At 36.5% G+C, this 21,169-nt stretch overlaps 1 protein-coding gene and 1 long non-coding RNA gene across 2 annotated transcripts; both read left to right on the top strand.

Moving 5' to 3' along the window:
• The first annotated feature begins 1,527 nt into the window (after positions 1-1,527).
• On the top strand, positions 1,528-9,851 carry LOC146148070 (uncharacterized). Its single transcript, XM_083387993.1, has 4 exons — positions 1,528-2,224; positions 9,029-9,058; positions 9,286-9,321; positions 9,786-9,851. The coding sequence occupies exons 1-4, from the start codon at positions 1,619-1,621 to the stop codon at positions 9,849-9,851; spliced, it is 738 nt and encodes a 245-aa protein (XP_083244119.1). The 5' UTR covers positions 1,528-1,618.
• Positions 9,852-10,098: 247 nt separating this feature from the next.
• On the top strand, positions 10,099-12,240 carry LOC146148069 (uncharacterized). Its single transcript, XR_014494842.1, has 4 exons — positions 10,099-10,191; positions 10,429-10,482; positions 10,855-10,908; positions 12,171-12,240. It is a non-coding gene; the product is annotated as an uncharacterized LOC146148069 (long non-coding RNA).
• Positions 12,241-21,169: the final 8,929 nt, after the last annotated feature.

The raw sequence follows: 21,169 nt of genomic DNA, 5'->3' as shown, positions 1-21,169 counted from the left end.
AATGCAAAACCTTAGAGGGTGTGATCGGTTAACGAGCGACTCACACGCTAACATGTTTGCCAATGCTTGCAAGCCGACATCGCGAAAGCAGTCCGTCTATGCATGAGTGACCGCCGGGCCATATCCAGGCAATTACTCCTGTCTCGTTTGGGTCACTGAGAAAAATTTTGAGCGCCCCCGTGGTATTGTTTCACCGTGAACACTTTTGTGGTGATTTGTTATCACGCATTTCTTGTAGTCAGCATAGCGGAAAATAAAATTGTCTGGGAAACTATTACAAACGTGTCTTTAGTAACGTCAGTTTAAAAGAATTGTTGTCAAAATGTATTGAAGCCATCGATTTTTAATGATACCCAATTTAGTGTCAACACAAAAGCTACGTTTTGTTTTCTAACGCCATCCTGGTAACGACAGTAGTATCTAAAAAGGAGAAAGGCGTTGGAAAACATTTGTTTTCACTGACGATAAGTTGCCCTGTAGAAAGCGTGGCCGTCATCAACCGGCGGCCGCTGCATTTTGCATCGACACCGACCGCCTAATAAACATAAGCAAAAGCGCTGATGCAATCGGAAAACGTTTAGATCGACATCGTTTCCCGCCGCAGCAAACGCTCATTTCTCCAACAGTTCGCCTTCGGCGATGTATCACTCAGCAGGACACATTTTCTAGGTCTTGGCACAGATTGTACGAATTAGCATCGTTGAAGACGCAATGTAGTTTGGTCATTCAGTCAAACGGCGCGCGGTGAAGCGAATTTGCGGAAAGGGCGGTTTTCGGAATGCGCCTGTATACCAATTTGACTGTGCGGTTTGGGTTATTATCGATGAACGCTTTGCTATAATGTAGCATTGAATGAAAATTTAAGGTCGCATGGCGCCCCATAAATTTTCGCTACGACGCGCTGTCTTGAAAATAAAATGCCAACATTCCACGTAGAAATACCGTAACTGCTGAACGGCGCCGCCAAGTTATGGCTAAAGTTCATTCGATTATTTTGCTAGCGTGCACACTGCACAGAGTGCTGTACAAAAATGCTTTGCTTGTTACTCGGGTAGTCAGTAACAATAAATAATTTTTTGTCTTATAACGAATTTCATTATTTATTTTGAACGGAGTATTTACTTGGATCTGTTTCATGTTTATAAACTTACGGAAAGCATTATTATGAGTTGACTAAAACGATTTTAAATAATTAATAAAAATGTAGTGGGGTTTGTTATCCAATTCCAAACAGTTTGTTCCCACAGTTAGCAGTGCTTGGTTTTGTTTTGTCTTCGAATGGTTTGCGTTATAGCTTTGAGGTTTCGAGGAATGCGTGACATGAAAGGTTAGAAAGTTACAAGCGTATTTGTTTAAGCTTGCCTTTTACAGAAGAACAAAGGTTTTGTATCCAAATTGCAAAGCTAATTATTCTCAGCCATTTGCAAGTCGGTATTTCTTCAGTCATTATTTTGTTATTCTATTAGTTTGTTTGCGATTTTGAAATGTAACATCTGATATGTGAATACTTGTCAATTCAGGAAACGATAAACCATTGTAAACCACTTTCGATGTATCTGCTGCATGCGAAGCATCGGATACATTGGCTATGAACTGAGTGGCTTCCGTGCATCTGGAGATGCGACGAAGTGGCTGCCAGCACCCCATACCTGCCTACGTCCCCACTATAATCTTCCTCGTCGTAATCGTTTTTGCTCCCTACACTGTGAAAGGTTACGCGAGGGTCTGGGGTGGTGATGCAGTTGATTCTGACCCTGATGTTAGGTCGCAAGATCAACCAGGAACATTGCAATTAAGAACTGTCGATCTAGATAGCACCCTGGATGAACGTTCTCGTTTCGCTGAACCTTTGTTGGATGGAGCGCATCGAAAAAGTTTACCCACCCGTTTGGCCGCGTTGGTGGCTTCAAGGAACACTCAGGACGCGGCCAATCGCGGTATTTCGCAGCGCAGAATACCACGGAAACGATTTCGCTGTGTTACCGGAAAATGCTTTAGGGATCGCAGAAGTGAGGCTCGCGCATTGCCCAAGTTACGCGAATCGAAGTCCTTTAACAATTTTTCGACTGGTCACACGGACGGAGAGCAGGCCTGGTCGGCCTGGTCAGCCTGGGCGTCTTGGACTAGCTGGATCGAAAGACGGATACCCGTCGCTCCACCAAGTACCGTGTCAGTAGCTACGACCACACAAACAGCAACAACTGCCACACCGATGACCCCTGAGGTAGGTTTTGTTTTATTACTTTCGTTTATTGCAAACCGAGCAAAACGTGAATCATATTATTTGTGATCTAGATCTAAATGGCGTTCGTAAGACCTGCACAGATTATCGAGCAGAATGATTTAGATGGCTTAGGTCTGGCGAAATATTCGTTTAAAACACATGAACAGAATAGCAATATAGGTGAAGTAAGATTTTTTGTTCAAAGCAACCTCACAAAACGAAAATTCTTAGGTGATAATTAAAAAAACAGGCATTATGTTGTGATTTTTTAATTATTTAAAACTGGTTAGTTTGCTTGTTTCATCCTATCCTTCCCCAAACAATATTTGTTGCCCTTCACTTTTCAAATACAAGTTTATTTTCGCGTTTTGCGTGAACTGTCCGTTTTTACTATGTTTTTGTTATTTACAAAAATCTATTTAGCCAAAAGGCGCTATAATTATTATGGCATGTTGCATCTGGTGTAAGCTTATTTGTGCACGAGTCCGCTTGAGAGCAACAGGTGTTTCTAAGTTTGAATGTTTTGTGAATTTATTGATGTCATCTCCAAAAATGTTCGTGCCAACTTCAACAAAAAATAAGTCCGCTCGTGCTTGTAACTACAGTGCTGTTTTACAGCTTTACATGAGTTGCTGATTTTAATAAAGGTAAAGATTAGACAATTTCGTTCGTCATAACCTTCTAAATATATTTACTAGATGTGTCTAAATTTGTTGAGAAAACTCTCTTTCTTGATGTTCTCGAAAAGTTTTATTACCTTTAATGATGCATCACTGCACTTGTGGTCGCTTTATTATTTCGGGAACAATTTCAGCTCTGGAACAACGTCATCAAAAGCAAATACCTTTTTAAGGGGTGGCAACTTTGCAATTTGACCTGTTGCAACGTAACTCATTCTGCGACTGATTGCTCGCAATATTAACGTCGAAAAATGATTTCTTCCATTCGCATTTCGTCTTTGCTCCCAACCTTGACGAGTGTTTTTAAGGATTTTTTTAGTATTTGGTTTATTGTTGAGGACTATCTATCTACTGCGTTCGCGTTGAGACATCTTAACACTAAAAAGTTTTTAGGTTTTGATATAGAACTTGAAGCTTAACTTTACTATATTCGAGGGAAAATAAGTGTTGTCAAGTTTGTCAGTTTATTCCATATAACCACATACATAGAACGTAGTGGCTGACACTCCCAGTTATCAATACTAAATTACGCTTTTTTACAAGGCACCCAAAGTTTCGATCGCAAAACAGTTCCCGTAAATAAGGCTTTTATTGTATGAAATCTGGTAATTTATCATAATTTCGGGAAAGCATGAGGCACGGTGTATGTTCCCTTGTATTCCATAGAAAGGTGATTTCATATTTTTTAAAGCTATTCGGCTTGATGCCATCTACTTAGTTAGGCTTTCTGCGGGGCAACTTGAATTTAATGTGATTATGCACAAAGCTCATATATATAATTTGAAAAACGTCTTCCACAAAATTTACTTGTACATTCCTTTTTATTTTACGCTTTTTACAAGGCATCCAAAGTTTTGATCGCAAAACAGGCTTTTATTGTATGAAATTTGGCAATTTATCATAATTTCGGGAAAGTATGAGGCACGGTGTATGTTCCCTTGTATTCCATAGGAAGGTGATTTCATATTTTTTTGTTGTTTTTCCTATTTATTTTTATTTTCTGGATAGCGAACGACTGGCTATTTAATATGTAGCCAAGTTAATACCCATATCCAATAAATAACAGTTAAGGAAATTGAAAATAGCATTATGGTCCGTTAATTTAGTTTTGGTGGTACATCTGGATTATTATGTTATTATGTTAAGATTGTTTTAAGGATGATTTAAATACGTTCCGGCTTTAGTTAATTATTCTACTCCTTTAAGTTTTGGCTAGCGGATTGGAATAATAAGTCGTAGCGCCATAATGTTGCTTATGTCGCCATTAAACAAGATAATTTGTCAGCTGTTACACTAATAAAAGCCAGACGTCTGTAGGTGTTATCCCTTGAAACCTTAAACACACCTGCATCTAGCAACTGTTAAAAGCTTACCAGACCACTGATCGCAAAATAAATAAAAAAACACATTTTATACGTGGTTGTGCGAAACTCAAACGACCATAAAGCCCATTTCAGATTTTGTGAGAAACACCTACTTGTAACAGGAAGCCTGTAGTTTATAAGACCGAGGCGGAAAATAAATGTTCCGGACAAGTGACAATTTAAATGGTTTCCTCATTCCTTTAGAATTTAGATTACTACTTTTGTCCAGGCGAAACTAACAAATGGAATTTGACTTATTTCACCACTAGCAGCACAGCAGTAATCTTGCCTTTCGCAGAGAATGCTCATTACGTTTAAGTGCTTGGATCGGGTCGTTCCGCTACAACCATAACCCACAGCGGGGCAGTAGGATTAGGGGAGACTATCCTCTGCGGTTAAATATGCTGGTTAACCTCCCGATCACTGGCTCGTCACTCGTCAGCGTCTGTCTCCATGGGCTTGTGTCAAAGTATCGTCTGACACTTTGTTTCTGCCCATAGCAAAATTCTCGTTCAACTCTACTACTGTCAACACGGCGCAATTGTGGTCGGTGCCATGTCTGGTCACAGTCGTTGTCCTGTCTTCGCGTTTGTGGTCAACAGACAAATCTATGTTAATGTGGTAAATAAATAACACATCTGACCATCTGTTTTGTCGTTTTTTTCGCAACCTTTCTTTGCAATTTTTTTTTATTAAGAAATATAGACCAGCGTACGCAGGAAACGCACTTTTGCTGCCCATAACTTCAGATTAATTTGATTACCTCGATCTGCGTGGCCTCACATGCCTTTACCGTCAAGTCAAGTAAGTTATATCCGTCAAACCATCTTGGTTCGACAAGAATTCTGTCAAAACAAAGTGTGACATATGAGTCAAAAGACATACTTAACATAACATAAATCAAGAGTAGTTAACCTTGTCAATTGTGCTGCATGGCAGTTAAGTTAAAGTTAATTTGCGTGTTTCTTTTTTATTAGAACTCTCGATAATTTGGGAGTATCTTTTTGGTTCCAAAACGCTTGGGTATTAAAACGTTAACTCAATCAAGAACTGCACATGGCACATTTTTAATTATGTTATATTGGATGCTAAACTTGTTACAGTTTTACAGGATAAGCACACTATTAAAAATGTGAACTTGCAATGATATATACTTTTTTAACGATTCTGAGTTGTTAAACTGAATTCAGGTTGCTGTTTCAGTTTGTTTTGATATGGTGTGCATTTGTTGAATTTAACGCACCTGCTACCTTGTTGGGGACGTAAGTTCGGCGGAAACTTGGCGTACCACAAAAGAAAACTAAAAAGGTTGATCGTAAAATCATTCCCCAACAAATTATTAATTGACAAAAGCAAAACAAAATTGGCCTTACACACAATTAGTTTGACTGAAATAACACTCTAAGTAAAAGTTTTAAACGTTTTTAACGTCAATTGAATCTACCTTGAAGGAATTTTACTGTGTACAACAATTATTTTACAAGATAAATTTGACCTTAACCATGTAATCCCAAATTATGAATCCCAATTTGTTTTTTACCAATTTAAACCTAACAAACCAATTTTCTAATTGCACAAATGTTATGTCGCTATGGCCATGCATGCATTAAGACAGCCTTTTAGAATTTCAGAACAAAACCAAACTATAACCTCCGGTTTCTTTAGGTTAGTTGTCCTGTAACCAAAATGGCAAAGTCGTAGGCCTACAAAATGTGGTCACTGTTCAACCAACAGGATTTAGGAGTGAACGTGTATTGGTCTCAGCACGAGCCAGAATCATAAATAATGTTTCTGCATCATAAAACTTTACAATTGACGCCTACACAAGCGCAATAGACCAAAGTTTGAAAAATTGCAAGAAGTATCCTTAATGAATAGACGTTTACCGGTAATATAGTAACGAAGGTATCTCCTCAGTCAAAACTATGAGTTACAAGAAAGAATGTCACGAGCTTAATAGCGTTTTAAGCCCTTTGGATACAGTTTGTTTCCTATCGAACCTTTTTATCAAACTATAGCTTAATAAAACAAACACCTCAAGCTTAGGCGACCACTTCAAACTAGAATTCTTAAATGCGTTTTGATGGGTTCAGAGTGATTTAACGTTGCATTGTTCATAGGTTCTTATTTTCTTCTGACGATCTTTTGTTATCATTTAATGATATATTTTATATATAAATGATGGCCAGTTTACTCTTACGTCTAGCACAAGAAGACAAATTCATTACAATGAACCCTAATTTGCTATTTTTGTTTTGTAATTCACGTTATCTTGCATGATTTTTTGTTGTTCTAGACTAGAGTAGACGAACTATTTGTTTGACTATTCTATTTTAAAATGAAATCTCTGCTCGATATAAAAACACCGGATACTACACGCTACGCGTCATAATGTAATCCCGAAAGAGCCGTTCGCTTTAAAAACGCAAACTCAGGCTGGGCAAAAATGTCAGCGCCACCGCAACAAATTACATTTTTAGGTTACCCTTTCTCGCGTTGCAAATGCACTTATGGACTGTACATTTTTAATTTATGTGAATCAAAAGTCTAAATCTTGCTTTTGCATTATCTTAAATGCAAAGTATATTTTTATTTTTTTGAAAAGTTTGGCAATTTCGAAATAGTTTCGTTTAGCAAAGTCTGAATGAAATTAATTTGACAAGTATCAAAAACTTGTTCATGAAAACCTCAAACTTGACGTAAAACCTATTACTTTTAGCAAATTTTAAGTATGGTCTCCTATGTTCAAACGAGTTTTGAATATAGGTTATCCCCAGCCAACTAATTTTAAAATCTTTGGTTATGGAAACTGTTTGTTAAGCCATTTCTTCCCGCCTAATTGTTTTAAGCCTAGCCAGCCTTTCATCATTGGAACACACCTGCGGTTTGCAGGTGCTCTGCAGCATTTATTTTGTGGTTTTGTTGCTATTTTACGAGATGCGTTTTCACCTGTGCCCTTTATCTTGGGAAATTGGTTCCTCGGATTGCGAGGATGCTTGTCATTATTATATTTAATAAAATAGAGTAATAACATTTGAAGCTAAGACTGTCGTTGTCGCTCTAATAATGTGATCTGGTATTCCACAATGCGTCCCAAGGTAAAACTTATGATCGGTGTTCTGAACGTTTTCTTTACTTTTAACAATAGTAATACTTCCACCAACATTACAGGTACTGTTACTCGCGTGGATTTAATAGCTTTGTTTAAATGCACGTTTTTGAAAATTCCACATACTTAACCATTAACCAGTGGTCACTACATTAGACCGCATTTGAATTAGGTTCAATAGAATTTATGCGGGTTCAATGTGTCTAATAATGACTCATTTTGTCAAACCTCTACAGCAATATTTTATTTAAAACAGGTTCCTCTGGCAATATATATTATAACTCTACAGCAATATTGCAAAGATACAGCTGTAAGGTATTTCATCATTTTCCACTAAAGGGGTAGGATTGCTGTTAAAGGGTTGTATATTTACTTATCTTGTCCCTGTAACGCAACAATGAGCCAAAACAAAAACTGTTGTCCACATTAACTTTTAAAATATAGTAACCTACAATAAATTTCGCGGTCCACTAAAAAATGCTTATAGGCCCACATTTGGGACGCAGCCTACGTACAGTTTGCCGACCACTCTTCGGCAGTTTAAACTTATTTTGCTATTAAAATTTAAAAAAAATTATCAGTATTAATTGCAGTTGCTTATTTATCTAAATAACTTTATTTTTAGGGGGCGCCCAACATATCTTGTAGACCAGTTTTTGTCGCACTTTGAGCATAGACAGCATATTCTGACACGGGATGGTCGATGCTTGACATTTTATTTGTATACCGATACACGATATTTTGGACAAAAAGTATCGCGGTCCGATCCAATCCGATATCAAATCACGTTATTGCTATTACTAAACAAACAAACTATATCAAATAATATTTTTTGGGTAATGTTTTTTATGTTATAACAAGTCCAAAATTTGCTTTAAAGTTAGACAAATAAGTTACCTTAAGAGCATAATGGTTGGAGGTTGTAGTAAGACGTAATAAGAATATCAAAGCCCATAGAGAAGTAGGTATCATTTTGAACGTTTCGAATAAGTCTTTATTCATTTTCAACATAAGTTACCTTAAGTTGTTAAACTGTATACTTTGTTAAGTTCATCTTTCAAACTGAGAAATAGCTACGTTTGATTTTAAATCATGGCTGGAATTTCAAAATTAATTTGGCTTTAGATCGGCACTGATACCTATCTATTTTCGGACGAGTACCGATACTCCTACTTGGCATCGGATATCCGCTCCGATCAGATATTTTTGGACTTCCCTAATGGGGTTTTGTTGTCATGCCTGAATTGCTGGAAAAATCTACTTGAGCTGTATAGTGCCGCTTTATAAAGTCGAGTCAGTGAAAAAGTAGCTGTCGTTTAGCGACGTGGTTATGCTACCGAGCCACTGCAACAAGCTTTGTCAATTCAAAAGCTTCATGATTTTACCTAAAAATACGTTATTTGTTAACTTCACGCTAAGTGCGCCTAACGCCATCAATGTTGCGTCGCTAAACAAGCATATCATGTGGAAGGCGACAATACCAAGTGCGAAAAGCATTTGCTTCAAAACGTTGCGCGGACTTGTAAAGCGACAAAACGAACCAAGAACAAATCGGTTGTTTAAATACGCATTATCGCATTCGTGACCATGACTAAACATTTACGGTCCATTTGCCGGCTGGCTTTAAATCCGTATCTTCTGTTCTTTTCAGGTTGTCGTGCTGAGCGAAAAGGGACAAAGGGTATGTTGATTAAATTAGACGCCAAACAGCTTAATAAACCATTGAGCTGTACTCCATTTAAATAAACAGAAAATTTTTCTAGAATTTTTATTGTAAATTTCGTTACCTAATTCATTTCTTACATTAGAGTTATATAACTATTTTTTATTGCATGTATTGTACGATATGATAATTATGTAACACCAATGTTGCATTGTGTTAACATTTTTAGCATTTTGTGTTCACAGGGTCAAACCGGCAAACCAGGATTGAAAGGAACTAAGGTAATATTTAATTTATTGTTTTCAATCAGGGCTGCGGAGTCGGGTAAAAATAATCTGAGTCCGACTCCGGTCAAATGTGCGATTTTGTCGAGTCCCGAGTCCGGTCCTCACTCTACAGCCTGTATTCCGCCAATTTACGTAACTGAAATAACGTGGATAATCAGCAATCCACTTATAGGGGTATCGTATAATGCATTCACTCACAATACATGATTGGAAAATATTTCACCATATGCTATTCCACATTTACAATTTCCAGTTGGCGGCCATATCACTTAAAAATTTGGTATTGTGCATGCGCATGTCGGACTCGGGACGGTAGTTTTACGTGATCTTACTCGAATCCCGAGTCCCGAGTCCGACTCTAACAAAACAAACCGACTCCTCGAGTCCCGAGTGCCGAATCCGACAGCGCAGCCCTGTTTTTAATTACATATGTTCTCACCTACACTTAAACTCAATAGCCCCAACCAGTGGCAGCGCCATTTGCGAAAAATCAGGAAAAGACAGACGATTTACACAGATATTAAACCACTAATTTATACAAAAATGGCACGAGTTCGTACATGCAGCAAATGATTGATACTGCAAATTTGGAACTAGTTACTGAAACGTGGTGATGTATTGGTTTTTTAAAATATATATTTAAAAATTAGCGCTATAAAAATTCGCAATATGAAATGCAAACTATCTGGAAAAACGCATTATGCACTTTTAAACTATAGATTCTATAAGAAACTGGTTGTATTTCTTGTATTATGTGTTATTATAAAGGGCGAAAAGGGATTTCCTGGATTGGATGGAGCAAAGGGATCACGTGGTCCCCAGGGAAGTCCCGGAGAACTGGGATTTAGTCACGATATTCAGAAGGTAGGAGTATGTTGTTAGACATTTGTATACTTTCATGACGAAATACAATTAAACCATCGGTAATAATAAATGTTGGGGACCATACGTTTTTAGGATCAAGAGTTGCTTTGTCAGAGTTTCTTTATGTTTAATAATTTTAATATGTAAATACTAATTTGTTTCGAAATAGTTTTTTTACCATTGGCCTAAAAATCATTTGTAAAATCTGATATCAGGTATTATAAAAAATATTTACAGGTTGACGCCGGGGATCCGGGTCTTCCAGGATATAAAGGAGGACCAGGGTTTAAAGTGAGTAACAACCTACAGTTAACATTCATTTGGATTAATGTTCAGTGAAATAAAAAAGTTAATTATAAGCCCCATAAAGACCCAACATTCAACAAAACTATTTTCCGTGGTGCCAATTCAGCAACACTGTTGACCTCAGGTCGTAAATGTTAAGCAGACAATGCGAAGAAGAGTTAACTCCCATAAATTGCTGGAAGCAGCAGTTTATATACTTTAGATAGACTTTGCTCCCATTTGAAGCCATTGTCGTCATTTACCTGTAAGGGCCAGGAGATATCTTCTTATTTTCACCATTCAGTTTGTAAGCAGCAGTTTCTTTTCATTTATATTTCGAACAATATTGTTAAAGATTAAAGTATTTTGTTATTTCAGGGTCCGCCTGGACTACCTGGCTTACCCGGACCTCATGGTGACCAAGGTGTTTTAGTAAGTACCTTCTTTAGAAAAACGTAAATCGTCTTGATAACTATTCGCTCTTTGCATCTTGGTAGGTTCTAAAATTTTGGTTGATGACATATTACTTGTGGAGCATATACCTGTTCACATTAGTGCGCTACAGATTAATGTTACCAAGACATTTAAATGGCCTAATTAAACTTATTGCCTCTGAATGAATCCGCTAACTAATTAGTGTTTACAATATCTCGTATCCAGCAACCTACATTGTTTACCGCAAGAACATTAGCCGTTGCATACTCCGGTTTGAGATGCATCGTCTCAAATTCACAGGATATAAGCTCAGGAGTCATTTTCTGCGAAAAACCCTTGTTATGGGTCACAAATAACCTAATCCGTTAAGTACATAATCAAACGGTAAAACAAGGAGTTGCCATGAACTCTGACGCCCAAACAAACTGAGCAGTCGGAGTTTCTATTGGTGGCGCCTTGACCCTAATGTACCGCCCCCGTATTTCATAACACAAAGCTTGCTATGCGAGCGTCAGTAATTTGACAGGCGACTTAACCCAACCGACACCGCACTTATTGCGTCGTCTGGAATTGCAACCCTACGTGCTGTGTGAACCCATAACAAGAGGGGTACATTACCGCTGGTGCCCTGGTGGGCCTCATAATGACTGAAAACAATATTCCAAATTAAAAACGTTAAAGCCACAACAATTAAAGGGTTAATCAAACGAAGTAAAGATTAATTGTTAATACATTGCAACGGTTAATTGTGAATTTTTCAACGAAGTAATAGTGAAACCATTTCTGGCGTTAGTGCTATACTCTACATTTTTATTATTAGACCTGGACAGCCATATATTAAATTTTACGGTATTCCAATTTGACGAATTGATGATTTTCAATTATTTTCTAATTAGTAAAAGGCTGGTAAATTGACATTCATTTATCTTATCTGGTTTAATGAAGTACAGCTTGGTTTAGTTTGTTATGAAAAACACACCTCACGAATCGGAGTGATTCGTTTTTTTAATGTGTTATTTTGTTTTGACGTATTCCGTAATTATATTTCTGACTTGAACAAAACGAAAAGTCATTAATATAATCACAATTGAATATAAAACTATAAAATATAAGTTATTTATGTCTGCTTAGCGCAACACATAATATGTATACACCTGGCAATAACCTAGTAAAAATCACCTGAGTTGAAAAAATCTTAGCTCCAATGCTGCCAAAAATCTTGAATTCGCTTCTGGTGAATATTATTATTTTGAACACAGGGTAATGTGGGGCCACGTGGAAAGCCAGGAACGAATGGAACTCCTGGTTCTAATGGCCGGAATGGAGAAAGGGGTGATAAAGGAGATCGTGGACCTAAAGGACCACAGGTTAAATCCATAATACATAACTTTATATTAAACTGTCAAAAAATTCACAAGGATTATGTTTATGTAAAAAGAGCTGTAGCCTACTACAAATCGAGCTTAACTTCAAGAGTTAACTTATATATAGTGATTATAATGATCCAGGTTACCCAGTACCCACTTGTAAGTCTGATTTTACACTTGTTTACCTCCAAATCCGTTTAAATAGACAAAACTTTCTATTTAAAAGTGTACGTAACGCATTAGGAACAACCATTGGTATATTGCTCGATATAATGGTAGTTACAGTATAAGTCAGTGGTTCTCAAACTGGGGTCCGCGCGACCATTTTCTGGGACCGCGAAGCACCAAACAAAAACTCAACACGACGCTCCTAGAAGAAACTTTTTGTGCAGTAAAATTTTCAGGCAACTTGCTTTTCCAAACCAAGCTTAACAAACACAATAATAAGAACCATGTCGTAAATAGGCCTAATTGTGGGAAAAAAGAAAGCCAAACTCAGGCTCGACCTATAGCTACGATTAGTTGTTCATTCTTATGATAGCATGCTTTCAGTTAAATTGTTCATTGTGACGTCATAAGGTTGCGTTGTGCTAATGAGAATTAGGTTTTTACAGCTTGCTGCGCTGCCACTGTGAGCTGTACAGTCAAGGTTTTAAAACTGTTTGTGATTGCTTCACTCAAATAAAGTGATTCGTTAGATGTTTTGACATTTTTCGTGGATGTATATTTTGAAGTGGGCCTTGAGCAATTTAAAAAGTTGCTAGGGGACCGTTGCGTAATTTTTTAAAATAAATTTGAGAACCACTGGTATAAGTTAACTTTGCGCTTGATAGAGTGTATGAATTTACACGGCGTAACATGAATAGTATTTATGACCTCTTTGGGCTGATAGACGTTCTGAAAAAAAACAAACAGAGGTTGTAGAATTAATGTTAAAAAAGCAAGGATAGGCACAACTAGATTATTTGTAATAATACCAATTTTAACCAAATAAGTCACATTTTTCAAAATCTGAATTCTAATTATTGATGAAATTTTAAAATAAGGTTTAGGTGCTGTTTATTTAAAGAAAGCATAAATAGTGGTTGAAGGGGTCCACAGGATGAAAAAGGTTGAGCATGCTATAGGTTTTCTTGTGTGTTCCTTTTTCAACTATTTTTCAAAACAAAATGCCTATTTGTATCGTACTGATATTCTGGTAGTAATAAAAAAAATCTTTTACAGGGACCACCGGGACTGCCTGGACCGGATGGTGACCATGGTGAAGGCGGAAACAAGGTGAGAATTGGTGTAATTTTTTTGTAGGCTCATTTGCATTTATCCTAACTTTTTAATGCAATCCCGAACCGTGTACTCCGTTTTGACATAATATGGATTAATGTGAATCAAATTTGCCTAATTATTCTTTCTTTGAGGCTGGGATTCTTAAACTTTTTTTACCGCGGACCCCTAAAATTTAGTTTTGCTAATTTTAGTCTGGACCACGATAGGCAAGAATTTTTTCAAATATGACGTTGAAAATTGACGTCACAAGACAAATAGACTTCAGAAATATTCTGATTTCAGTTCAACAATGTAAAAGTGAAATGGAGTCTAAACACATTCATTCGGTGCTAAAATGTTTTATTTTTGGCTAAACTGATTTTTGGAAAATTGTTTACTTCGTAAATAATACACTAATATTTCAATTAGGCCTTCGTGAGAACTAGTTCACGGACTCCCAAGGGGTTCATGGACCCCAGTTTAAGAACCCTTGCTTTAAGGCATGCATACCAGACACTAGCAGTGCTCTAGTTTTATTAAAGAGGCATTTTTGACTTTGTGTTGTCCTTAATACTAAAAGACGACATTCCCAGCTCCCAGGGCCCAGGCTCCGGCTTTTTTTAATTAAAGTTAAAAAGTTTCTACCAACATCAAATTACCATAATTTGAGTCAAATTTGAGCATTTATTGCATCACAATTGTACCTAAATCTGCTTGATTAATTTATTATTTTCATTGTTTGTCAAAATGACTTGTGCGATTGTGCGTAGTAGGCCTTACAATGTAACTGTTAATAATTTTCACCAAAGTACCACAGATAAGGGGATTTTTTATGGAGAGCATAACATTAAGGATTAAATAAAGTTTTTCAAAAGTGTCACGCTTTTGCGATTCTACTGATGAAGGAAGATTGATTGTGATTTGAGACACAAGCAAATTGACTTTTCAAAGATCTGAGTTACCTTTGTTAATACCTGTATGTAAAGTCCGCTATAATAATAATTAATTACTTCGCCAGTTTTAGGGTAAGGCGCACGATGCCGCCGCCTCTCTGCACACAATTGAAATTTGACCTTTAAATCAAGTTTTAATAATAACTTATAGGGTTTTCCTGGCCGAAGAGGAAGCAAGGGTGACCGTGGAGAAAAGGGAAAGAAGGTTTGATTTGCACTTTCTGGAATATTTTTTTATAGAAATGCGTCATTGTTTTTTTATTTTTTTATTTTCAGGGTCAACGCGGCGATCCTGGATTAATCGGCCCACCAGGACCTGAGGTAAACGATCAAATTTATTTTATTACATTTTTTATACTCACTTTTGCCATACTTTTTTGTAACTTTATAGTTTTAAATTTTGCTACATAATGAAAGGGTCACAACTCACATTTTATGATCAATATTGTAATCATAAAAAACTGTCCTTCTAATTACGTTTAGGACAAGGAAGCTCAATTTGGTAAAACGCCTGTGTATATTGTTTTTTTAAATATATATTCTTTCAGTTAAACGTTGATAATATTTTTGTTGCTGGGGTCGATACAGAATACTATTATTTTAATCTGAAATGATTCGTTCTAAAAACAACTTCTCTTAGTAAAGTTATATATTTGTGCTGGGTCTTCTTTGGCTGCGCTATGTAGATTCACTTCAAACTTTTAATTATTGATGCTATATGATTGCGGTGACCTTTTGCTAAAGCTTAACTTTAAAAACGCTTTGAACGCTTTGAACGTCCTCCAAGTTCTAAAATTCGCATGCGGGGTGTTTTGAAACTTGTAGTGGAACGACACTTCTAAGTGTTTCGGCAATAGTAGACAAATTACACAAATAAACTTAAAGTAATTAAAAATCTAGTCAACCAGGCATTGCACTTGGTTAGGAAAGCAACGCGGGTGTTAGAATGGCCGGGCTAAAAGACAATCCCCAAATTGTTGGGTAATAATGGTGAAGTGTTATAAAAAATAAAAGTTGGAATATCTATTTTAAATCACGCTGATTACTTTTTTTACGGATTTTATTTGTACCAAATTAAAAAACCGTGTAACGCACAGTTTTGTGATTAGTGACTACTTTAATGACAGTAACTTGCCTTATATTTTGATGGCTTGAATTAACGTAAGCTATTTGGACAAACAACTTTTGTAGACTCAAGTCTGTGTACAACTGCAATCTGGCGACACACATTTTATAGTAGGCTACAATATTATAGTAATCTAAAAGCTCCTGGTGTGCAGCATGCTATTTGTTTTATTTTTGTTATTTGGTATGGGAAATGCTGCCCAGAATGGGACGTGTTCAACAACTTTTTTAATCAGTTAAATCAAAAATGTTCCTCCCTAAACGCATGATAAATTTTCCAAAAAAAAGTAACAAAGGGGTAGGCCTACGTCTAAAAAAAACGGATATATAAACGGTCTAAAAGGAAAACCTGCTGTCGTGCACAAACATACAACTCAAATCTCATATAACAAGGCTTGGCTACGTGGTCCCTCAGGATCCGTCTCTGGTTACGGGTGCTAAATTTTTGTTTCGTGGCCCTAGCTTTTAAACCAGTGGTTCACTTTGTAAAAGCGACCCTTAACATGTACCTTGATGTATTAAACAGGGTCCACCTGGCAAACCCGGTCGAAAAGGATTGGTTGGATTGCAAGGACCCGTGGTACGTTACTAACATAAACTAGTATTAATTTAATTAGTTGATAGATATAACACCTTAAAGCTATTAAATTACTTTAATTAACTTTAAAAAATGTAAAACACCTGAACTATTTAGGGGCCTATGGGCTACAGAGGAACTCCTGGTCTAAAAGGTTACCAAGTGAGTGTACGAAATGGTTATTATCGTGCTATAAAAACACACATATAATGTTAAATGTGATACTTTTGTAGTTTTTTTTACTTTTTTTTTTATTGCATATAAATATGTGTAACATATTTGACCTTGTAAATTAAATTGAAAAATAAAATAACAATTTTCTTAACCACTCTACAGAGTACAGCATGGAACGTTATTTACTGAACATGTTTGAAAAATTATTTACACACGATGCGTTCAGCATGGCTTTTAATATTATCGAAACCATGCGCCCTAATCAGGATTGTGGCCCATCAAGCTATGCTGGTTGGGGAATTTTAAGGTTCGAACTCAATACCTCAGCCATACTTTATGTTAAGGTCGAGAAATGAACATAACACGGTGTGGTTTTCATTTCCAGCTATAGGGTAGCATCAATTTACCCCATGCGTAAACGCAAAAATTATTTTTCTATGTGTTTTTTGCAGGGTGCAATCGGACCCCCGGGACCAGCAGGCAGCATTGGAATCAACGGGACCAAGGTTAGTGACAACAACGCAATATACTGATCTCGTTATGGTTTAAATGCGACGTTAACCGACTGCTTTTCTTCAGGGCGAAGATGGTTCAGCGGGAGTACCTGGACGTGCTGGTGCAGCCGTGAGTGAAACAACCAGTTAACCGGGTTTTACACTTTTCTTTGTAGCATTGTTGTGGCGATTTGGTGCACGGTATTTTGCTTGATACGCGAGAAGGCCAACACGAATGTTTTTTGGAACACACAATAAGACCTATAAAGTATATCTAATGCTGGAATATCCATAGAAATATGACCAACGACATAATAAATCAAAATACACAGGTACCCCCACTACAGCATAAGACCTAAAATCCTGGAACAAGACCTTAACTTTAAATCCGAAACTCATCCGAATAAGACCTAAATGTCTCGAACTAAAACTGCAGGGAAGGGCTATGGGACGATTTTGGGCCACCGGTGTATCGCCGTTTAGGTGCTCCAGTTTGAACAGCGCTGTTTTGGCACGATACTGTTTAATACCTTCATGTCGCGATTTACAGTATTATAGCTTTGCTGTACTATCCTTTTGCTGTGGAATAGGTTACCTGTAACGGTATCATATGCCCTGTTGGTATAAATGCTTCGTTTAAACGGACGGTTATTATTAGTCTGCTGCAAAATAAATAATTAAATTTTGTTAAATAGATTGGTATTTTGCAGTCGAAAATTCCTTACAAACCATAAATTATTTAAATGTATAACGTAGAACAGATAATGAGTTCCTCTACAGACGTGTTCCGCTGTTTCCACAACCGTTTAAATGCATGGTGCAATTTTCTTCATTCCTAACCAAATTGCGCAACACCAACCAATATGGATCTTTAACCCACGTGCACCCTTTTTTTAAACGGCTGTACCTTAAACAATTATCCAATCATTCGTGGTGAATCTATGTTGATTTTTTAACAGGGAGAAACGGGAATTCCCGGCCCAAGAGGTTCTATTGGTTCGCCCGGTTCCATGGTACGTTTTGCTTTTAAACCTTTTAAATGTTTTTAACTTTCTTTCCTTGGGAAATTAAAAAAAACTTTTTTTTTCTATTTTGCATGATAGTTAAGCATGTTTTCTCTGATAACCTAATATATTTATGAGGTTTCTAATAAAACTGAATTTGCTTCAGGGGCGCCGTGGACGCAGAGGGAAAAACGGACCGAAAGGCCAAATGGTGAGAAGTTAGGAAAGTCAGTTTTGCTTCATCTGGACATATTTAATAATGGTTTAAACTTTAAACCCTTAAGTTTTTTACTATTAACTGTTAGTTGCGCCGTTTACCTTCCAGCTTAAATCTGCCCTTAAGAGTTCGTATTACAATAGCATTTAATTAGGTCGGTAAGCTCAAATAAAATATAAAAACGAAGTCTAAATATGGAGGTTTTACTTATTTTCTAGCTGTAATTATTAACACTTTTATCATTTTTCCGCAGGGTCCCCTGGGTCCAACTGGAACAAAGGGGGCCGATGGGTTACGCGGCCCGAAAGGTTTACGCGGTTTCAAGGGCCTACGGGGAGAACCGGGAATACAGGTATAACGACAGTGTTTTAGCTGTCGTTACCCATGAACTAAATTAATTTCACTTTATTTTTTGGTATATTATTTCCAAAGTAAAACGTAAAACGTTAAATTTTTCTGATATGTGTGTAAATATCATGTATTTCATACCATTGATCTGTTAGTTTGCTGCCAAGGCCGCCTTATTCGCGGTAGAGTATGCATGTGTAAAAATAATTGGGCAAACCATTTCGAGCCTAAAATCCTACAAAAGTAATAACATTTCTGTACGAAATTCCAGGAAGTCCATCCTATTGTAATTTACTCGCAAAATCCTTGGTCAACTAAACAAATCCTTGGTCAATATCTTTCATATATATTTTTAAAAACTTTAAACAAGTTCTCACACTTACTTTTTATATGATCTATAATTTGCAGTTGATTTACGTATGTATAGCGCACCCCTTAAGTCAGTGGTCAGCAACCTTTTTTGCATCGCGGACATCTTTGAAACTGAAATTTATTTACGACGGGCCTAAAAAATAAAAGTTGTTCAGTTATGGAAATTTATTGCAACTTTTACTTAAATATCACCCTTAATCTAGCTTTGCTTTAACAAGTACTGACGAATTTAATAAAACAACAAAGTTACGTTATAGAAAATATAGAAAAAACCTAATATGTTAGCAATATGAAAAGTATAAACGACAAGCCGACACGAGTATAGAGCTACGGACCGGTGACAAACTTTTCACGGACCAGGTTCGGTGGTTGCCGACCACAGTCTTAAGTGATTCATCATTTATTAATGGAATTCTATACGTTTAAACGTTATTTGATTATATCCTGTGTAAAGTCGAAGTTTATTCTTAGATTTTGGTAGAAGAAAAATTTAGTTTTAAATTTAAATATAGTCCAATTTTACCACAAGCCTATATGATTCATATCTTGTTTTTTTACTATCACTTGCGACGAAAGATTTTAATATCACGACATAAATTTATCGTTTGACTTTATTTAACGCACCTATTTCATACAGGGTTTAAGAGGAGACCACGGCCAGCCAGGGCCACCAGGATATATGGGAGAACAGGTACAGAAAATTTCTGCAAAGCTTTACACTTTTGTTCATGTTTGAATTAAAATGATCGCAGTAATGCTGCGCAGAATACGTCCTTTGATTTGAAGTAGGAGTTACCAAATAAGTTTTGCTGCACGCAACAGAAACCTTTTATAAGTCCTAAAACAAATATCTTACACTGCTGTTGTACTACAAAAAATAAAAGCTAATTTACCGCCAGTATCTCAAAAATTGTGTCGTTTTCATAAACTTCTAGAGGTATTGGCGATATCAAACATTAGATTTAAAAAACAGTAGATTTAAAATTGGTTTTCTGTGGTCAGCAATAATAATAATTTTTCATGAAATGTTTTGTGGTGCTGCAAGATCATAACATTCGACTTCTTTTATTTTATAGTTTACTTTTGCAAAGGTGGTTAAAATGTTTTTACTCCCTTAGAGCTGTTGTGACAATTCGGTAAACATATATTTCCAAGTATTAAAATTACTTATTGGATTTCTATAAAAATCATACTAAGGTTGGGTTAGGTAGAGTTGGCTGATTTATATTAAACTGTAGCACTAGAATTTAGGTTGTAGTTGTGCTATACGCCACTATTATTTATTATTAGGCTATTTATAAACGCATAATATGCGTTATTCGGACACATGCAAAACACGTCCAAGCGTAGTTTGTGTCGGCATTCGGCAACATAGTAAAAAATACTAAATCGTCACATTTCGTGATCTGACTTTTGATAATCCTCAATACGAAACCATTGTGTATTATTTCATAAAACATTTTGTTGTGGTATGTTTTACATAATAAACTCGAAAAAAATTACTGTGTCGTCAGTATATATGTGACATAAATCTTGCAATAGCATTCGGGTTAAATATAAATATTGACGAAATGTCTCAAGTGTTGTTATTTCGAAAGGGTCCTCGGGGAAGACCCGGGCGCCAAGGTATCCGTGGACCGTCCGGACCAAAAGGAATACGTGGACAGACTGGCCCACCCGGATACGCCGGTTTGCCCGGTCCTGAGGTAAATGATAAAGTGCTATTTTTTATTCATACGGAAATATTATTTAGGCCTACGCTATGCCGTATTTAAATGTATAGTCGTCATAATTATGACACAAGGAATGAATCACAGAGTTTAAGAATAGCAACGATTCGTACAAGTCGCCGACGTGTATTAAAATAGCTCTTGTTGTTTCGCCGACAGACTTTAGCCTAAACGTAAGCCGATTATTCATCAAATGATCAGTGTGGTGTCTTCTGAGAATATCTTAGCAACATATTATTGTACGGTGTGTTTAAACTTTAAAGAGTTTGTTCCGTTGTTGTATTATTTTATTACTTTTCTTAAACACTTTTATTTATTTGTGAGCTATTGGTAATTTATGCAAATTATTGTTTCCAAAGGGACGTAGATTAATTATGGTAAAATATATAAATTATGTTAAAGAAATTAGAGCTTGGAAAATGCTTCTTCGTTAATCGTGTTTATCGAAATGCGTATCTATACTTTACGGCAGAGATTCTCAACCGGGTGGAATTTCCCTTAGGTGGAATTTTAATGTTTTAAGGGGGTAATCTGGAATTTGACCTAAAATGCACATTTTAGTTGAGGCTGAAATTTGCGTGAGTATAGGCATATTGATACAAGGTATAAGCGGAGCTCAATTTGAAATCTAAAC

Source organism: Ascidiella aspersa, chromosome 4, assembly GCF_963924565.1.
Source record: "Ascidiella aspersa chromosome 4, kaAscAspe10.2, whole genome shotgun sequence".
Lineage (NCBI taxonomy): Eukaryota > Metazoa > Chordata > Ascidiacea > Phlebobranchia > Ascidiidae > Ascidiella > Ascidiella aspersa.
Note: the sequence above shows the minus strand (reverse complement) of the source record. Positions and strands in the feature narration are given on the sequence as shown.